Below are 6,515 nucleotides of genomic sequence, written 5' to 3'. Positions count from 1 at the left end.
GACAAGCGCCAATACTTATACCAATGGTAGTGAGAGAGCGGTGACCTAAACCCTAGCCATACTGATAGTCCTAGAGGGATGCCTTGACCCCTTACCCAGGATCTCAAGACTAGTAATCAACCTGTGAGAGATCAGAGTGACGATACCTTCCCAGAGGAGGATGGTGTTTCATCTTAATGCGTGTCCGTCATTAGAGAGTAGCATTTGTTAGAGTATAGTTGCATTTTTGCATTTTGTCTCATTTAATATTGCGTTATGTAATGTATTGATTTATATTGTAATTGGTTATTTGTTTATGAATTACTCGTTGGGTTTTTTTTAGCACACTTTTTGGGGACAATGTTATTTTAGATGACTTTGTAGGTGAAGAAGAGATCATGAGTTACGGTTTGGAGATCTTTCCCATATAACATACAGCTGAGGAAGCAATGAGAGTTGATGGTAGCTTGTGGTAGGATCCGTGTATCGGTATGGAGCACTATTACGACTCCGATTAACAACGATAGAAGACGCCTCATACGTTGGTGGGACTACGAGCTGGAATCAATCCTGAGTTGCAAGAGTACAAGCCATTGGAGAAGAAGACGAAACAAGAAGAAAGCGAAACACTAGAATACTTGGGATAATTGTGATATTTCTCTATTCTTTTCAGTTGCATACATTAGACTTGATATTACTTCCGCACTCTGATTATTTGATATCACTACTGCACTCAGATTATAGTTTTGAGATCCTTAACATTTGATTTTATTCTTTACTAATATTAATACACTGATTTATTCTTGCTCATGTTGGACTATTGTGTAAAATGATTGATGATTGTTTAAGACTTGATCTTTAAGACTGTGGATAACACCTTCGAGTATTTGGGTAATGGGTACCGATTGGGATGTGACAATCTCTCTCCAATTCTGTTTGTTGCAACAAACACAACTACACAGCCTTGATGAAGATCAAAGCAACCTTTTATCACTTAGCTTCATGGGTTCCCAACACCAATCAATTGTTGCGCCTGGTATGATGTCGAATGTGATTCCAAAACCAATCGCATCATTGAACTCACCATCTTCAAAGCCAACTAATCTTGAGTCTTGACTGTTTGGCGGCTTTTCGCCTTCCCCTTCCCTGCTGCTCTACTCCGCATCTCTGAGCGCAATTTAGATTACTTTCTTCTCCTGGTTTCTAGTCTTCTTTTCCTCTTTTACCAGAAGAAAAATTTTCATTTACTGAAGCAGATTTCTAATCTAGACCGTAAATCACACATTCATAGTACTCAGAAGGGGAAGACAAAATACCTGTTTAATGCTTACATTGATGTACGTCTTGGTTCTTTTTGAGGTTAGTTGCTAGTATCAACTGATTTCTGCTTTCTATCATGCTATGCGTCTTCCGTTGAAGCTTAGTTTGATGTCGTGGGTACAAGTCTTGCTCCTCACGCTCTGCCTTGCGACCCTCTGCAGGAGTGCATTATCCGATTTAAAGTTAGACGATGAACATCAGTGTAAAAGATTAGACAAATTAATGAGATTAACAGGACGTAGAAGTGGGTATTGCTCATCATCTTGACCCTCTATTTTTTCATCCCTCTTCTAGATGAACGGAGTACATATTAACCACATATATATATATAAGGTACGTATTTGATTACAAGCTCAGTTTATATACCTGTCATTGGAACTTTTTTTTTTCTTCTTCCTCTGTCGTTTTTGGTACACCTGTGGATGGATGTTTGCCCTTTTTCTCTGTTAAGTGGTTCTGGTGACGGGCTGTCTCAGTTTTCCTTGCATTATATTGCTAATTATTGTTGTGGCGTTTCAACACTGACGGTCACTCTTGGTTTTCCTTGAATGAAGATGCTAGTTTTGGTTGTCGGATCTGTGATTAATTTGACATTTTCTGCAATATTCTGCTCCAGGGAGTAGTTTATGGTCCTACGGTGGAAAGAAAGAAACCAAAGTCTGTATTTTTAGAGTCTGAGGCTCGTATCTCCCCCATGTACTCTTAAAAAGAGTTGATAGTAAATGCGATGGTGCAAAAGAAATTTGTTTTCTTTAAAAATATTGAGATATAATATATTCAAGAGATGGAAACTTTCATTTCAAATGAGACGCAAAAGGAAATCCTGTCTATGTGGGGAAGGTGGTGGTGGTTGCTGGCTAGGTGGGGTTTAAGAAGTTAGTATGGAAAAAAAATGGGTGAAGAAAGGGAGAATCCGTTCATCCACCTAGAGTTGGATCATTTAAATGAGTGAAAGAATAACCTTGTTTTTACACAATACTAAAGGTATAATTGACATTTTTATAAATTAAATTTAACAGTTAGACTTTAACCAATAATAATATTTCTGAGCAAATTGTACTAGTACATTAAAATGGAGGCTTTAAAGCACTGGCACCTCCCTTTATATTTAAAAAGCATAGATACTTTAAAATTGGATTTTCATTCGATATATTTGTCCAATTTGTCATTAAAACCTTTACATTGATTGTTATAAGGATATTTTTGAAAATAAAGAGTGATTTAACTTTTTTCTATGAAAATTTTGATAAATATATCCAATAAAAATTTAATTTTATGATCTCTAAACATGAAATGAATTGTCAATGCTTTTAGGTGTCTATTTTGGTGCTACTACAATTTGCTCTAATATTTTTTAAGATCCTACCCTTGGGATTGCAAATTGCAACGAGTCTTATTCCCGCTTACCAAACATTCCAAGGGATTGGCTAAAAGAAAAACATTCCCAGGGCGGACAGCTCGATGAAAACCTCACTGTTTTATAATCCATGGAGGTGGTAGAATGGAAACACTGCAAAAAGCCAATTAATTGGAAAATGATAATGAGAATTTTTAGTCCATTCCATCACGTGTCAGTCATTCAACATGACGATTGTCTTTGTCTGATCATTTATTTTGGAGTGTATTACCAGAAAAAAAAATCAATGGCGGAGTGTGGACGAAACTGAAAGCTTGTGGAGGTAATCTTTCAAAGTTTCGTCCACAGATCTGTCTTTCTCTCTGTTCTAATGTTATCCTCCTCCCTCCAGCGAAGGACTTCTCTTCCAGTCGAAGATAACGAAACGAAGGCAGCACTAACTTCACACTTTGAAGTATTTCACTTACTCGACTAAGGAATCCCTCTCAGGTAAAAGCATCTCTCCACCCTCAAGTTCTCCACTTCCTCTTCCATTGAAGAAATGCAGCAGAAACCATCGTGTCTTCTTGACTAATATTTTTGGTGGGTAGTTGTAGGGCTCCACATTGAACAAAGAATTGAACTCAAGATTTTAATTCTTTATTCTGTTGATTTTATGGGTTTATAGTTTGAAGAAGAACTCGTTTGAATCAAAGAAGCAGTTTATTTTGTTGACAACAGGTACAGAAATGGAGGGCGTAGATAATGTCGCCGATAGAACCCAAATTGGGGCTGTCAAAGCAGCGATTACCTTGTTTGGGGAGCGAATCAATGAAGAAAAACCTCAATCAAGAAAAACCCAAATGACATTCTCGGATTTACAGGTTTAAATTAGTCATTCAGAAAACCCAGATGATATTCTCCATATTTCTTTCTTGTCAGTTTTTAGTCTTTTGGGATAATAAAAATTACTTTTCCACAGAAGAGACCGCCTTCGAAAGCAAAAGATCTCCATTTAGCGACGAGAGACATTGGTTTACTCAATGAGAACAGAGAGGTTGCTGAGTCTGTGAAAGCCCAAGCAGAATCTGAGCTATTTGCAGCAAGAATGAGGGTAGTAGAACTCACTTCTCGAATCGAGGAATCAAACTTGAAGGGCAATGCACAGAAATACGAGCTTGAAAAGTTGCAGAAGCATTGGAGCCGGAAAGCAGATAGTCACCAACTGGCACAAGTCATGGAGGGATTGAATTTTGTAAAAGGAGAATTGAGTAAGCTTAAGCTCGAAAAGGAATCCATTCTAGAAGAAAAACTGCGGGCGGAGAAGGAATTTGAAGCATCTGTTTCTAGACTGATGTCCCATTCGAGCATTGTGGAAAGACTGACGAAAGAGCTTGAGGAAATAAATGAAGAGCAAGTGCTTGTTCATTTGGCTAGGATTGAAGCAGTTAAAGAACTTGGAGCAATTGAAGCCCAAAGAAAAATGGAGGCCTCTCTGTTCTCAGAGAAATTGGGAAGAACTAAAAATAGAATCAAGGACATAAACCTAGAACTAGAACATGTAAAGGAAAGGGAGAGCAGACTGGCCGCTACAATTTCAGATGTTGAAGTCTTACAATATCAACTGCAACTAGTTAAAGCAATGGCTCAAAGGGATGAGAATACTGAAAAGTCAGGTTATTTTGGAATACATGAGGGAAGAGAGGAGGAATCACAAGCTTCATTGTTACAGTCAATTACTGAAGAAACGGATAGAGCAAAGAAAGAACTATCTCGCATCAAAGACGTTGGTTATCAATTAATGGTCTCCATGGATATCATAAGAGATGAACTCAAACAAATCTCTGAGGAAAGTGCTCACCTGAAGACTTTAGAAGATAAAGAAGACTTGCTAGTTCAGAACCTGAAATCCAAGCTCTCCAAGGGCAAAACCAAGTTGGAAGATGCATATAGAGCTGAAGATAAGCAAAAAACAATAATGTCCAATTTTTCAGAAATACTACAAAGGTTACACACAGAAACAGAGGCTGCAAACAGAAAGAGGGAACTTCTTAGTGAAGAAGCTGAAAGCATGAGAACAGAAATTCAAAAGGCCGAGTACGATAGTGAATCAGCAGAGGTCATCTTTGAAGCAGCTATGAAGGAGCTTGAAGTGGTTACAGCATCAGAAGCTACAGCTCTTAAGAGCTTAAAAGTTGTTACTGAGAAAATCATGACGGCAAGAGCTTTAGCATCTCGACATAACTCTTCAATTACCATCACAAATTTTGAATACCAGTATTTGACTAGCTGTGCCAAAGGTGCTAAAGAAATTGCAGACAAGAAGGTAGCTGCAGCTCAGGCATGGATAGAAGCATTAAAGGCCTCTGAGAAGGAGATATTGGTGAACTCTGAAACAATCAAGAAAGAGATCAGAGAGCTAAGACTGGTGGAAGAACAAGAGGTGTATAGAAGAGAGAAGTCAATGAAAGTGAAGAGAGAAATTGAGGAAGAGCCACAGATTTGGGAACATCATGAGAAGAACCCAGATGCTAAAAACATGAAGCTTGAAAAACCATTATCAAGAAAGTCCATTAAAAACAATGGCGGCTTGACACTGACAGCTCGAGCAAGATCAAGGAGGCCTAGCTCTCTTGGAACCCCCCTTCTAACCCGATCCACTTCCACTTCCATTACTATTAGGAAAAGGAGGCTGATAATGCCTAACTTAGTGAAGATTTTTGCTAGGAAAAAAACTCAAAAACTCCACTAATCATTGCCTAAAGATCTTTTATTGCAGGATTTGACATGGAATACAGATTGACATTATTCTTTTGAGTTAATTTTCTTTCCCCCTTTTTCAGGTTGAATTCTGTTTCTGTTCTTCATCCTTCTTATTCCTCATATTCTGAAAGAGAATGTTTATATCTAATTCCTCATGTGCATTTCATTTTGTATGACATCACATGTTTACAGTCGGATGCTTAACATGGAAAGAATGTCAGGCTTAACACATTAGTAGAGTGTTCGTCTGCCTATTGCTTTACATGGGAATACAGACTTGAAATCCTTCTGCAAATGCCTAGAATTGTCAGAGAGGGAACTCAAGTATCTAAGCCTTCTGAATTCTACCACTTATAAGAGTGAAACCAGAAGTTTCTATAGTATTTTTCAGTTTCTTCTTTACGAGAATAGAGCAAACTGGTTGAGTTTTTCTTCTTTTTCTCAGTTTGTTCCAAAGAATACCAAATGTGGTGCTTGATTCCTAGTCCAAACTAGTCTTATAGATAGAGTTCCCAACAATTCAGTCTTGTGCCAATCTTTGGATTCAACATATTTTTAATATTTTTGTCACTTTTATTTCAATACACTATATTAGATTGGGCATCCATGTAGTTGATTCCCTCCACAGGAAGGCTCTTTCCTTGATGGTAAGGCTGCGTTTGTTTGCTGGAATAAAAGTGGGGTGGGAAAATTCTTGAAAAAAATGTAGGTTTCTTACTTTTTCCTTAAATCCCAAAATGGAAGATTGTTTGGTTGCTTGGGGTGGAAAAGTGAAAAACAAGTTTCTTTGAATTAATAAAACTTGTTTGGTGATGTGGCAACTCAACTTTCCCACTCCAAACCATTTTAAAACCCCACATATTTGGTGGGACTTTGTGGAAAAGTTGGAAAAAAAAAGTGAGATCCATCACTATCACTTTTCATTTTCTTTTCCCTCACTCCACTACACATGAGACTCAGATATTCTTTTCCCACCCTTTTTTTTTTTTTCACACCCCACTTTTGCAAACAAACGCAACCTAAGGAAAGATTGGGCTTTTATAAAAACCAAGATTATTCTCTTGCTTTGAACTAAGGCAAGATTGGGCTTTTATAAAAACCAAGATTATTCTCTTGC

At 37.7% G+C, this 6,515-nt stretch overlaps 1 protein-coding gene across 3 annotated transcripts; it reads left to right on the top strand.

Annotated features, from left to right (window-relative positions):
- Positions 1 to 2,838: 2,838 nt before the first annotated feature.
- Positions 2,839 to 5,995, top strand: PMI2 (PLASTID MOVEMENT IMPAIRED protein (DUF827)). 3 transcript variants are annotated; one of them, XM_089144885.1, is made up of 4 exons: positions 2,839 to 2,978; positions 3,048 to 3,145; positions 3,377 to 3,519; positions 3,618 to 5,995. In XM_089144885.1, exons 3-4 carry the CDS (start codon positions 3,385 to 3,387, stop codon positions 5,385 to 5,387), a joined length of 1,905 nt encoding a protein of 634 aa, XP_089001011.1. In that variant the 5' UTR covers positions 2,839 to 2,978; positions 3,048 to 3,145; positions 3,377 to 3,384; the 3' UTR covers positions 5,388 to 5,995. The 3 variants fall into 3 exon arrangements, with proteins under 3 accessions (XP_089001011.1, XP_089001009.1, XP_089001010.1); XM_089144883.1 differs by having other exon boundaries at positions 2,839 to 3,145; XM_089144884.1 differs by having other exon boundaries at positions 2,839 to 3,519.
- The last annotated feature ends 520 nt before the right edge of the window (positions 5,996 to 6,515 follow it).

Source organism: Hakea prostrata, chromosome 2, assembly GCF_041222555.1.
Source record: "Hakea prostrata isolate BN-2017 chromosome 2, UWA_Hpros_2, whole genome shotgun sequence".
Taxonomy (NCBI): domain Eukaryota; kingdom Viridiplantae; phylum Streptophyta; class Magnoliopsida; order Proteales; family Proteaceae; genus Hakea; species Hakea prostrata.
Note: the sequence above shows the minus strand (reverse complement) of the source record. Positions and strands in the feature narration are given on the sequence as shown.

Bases quoted from the DNA above. Each gene is read 5' to 3' on its own strand.
- PMI2 (XM_089144885.1), top strand. From the start codon at position 3,385: ATGGAGGGCGTAGATAATGTCGCCGATAGAACCCAAATTGGGGCTGTC. The intron at 3,520-3,617 runs GTTTAAATTAGT...ACTTTTCCACAG, and splicing joins TGACATTCTCGGATTTACAG to AAGAGACCGCCTTCGAAAGC.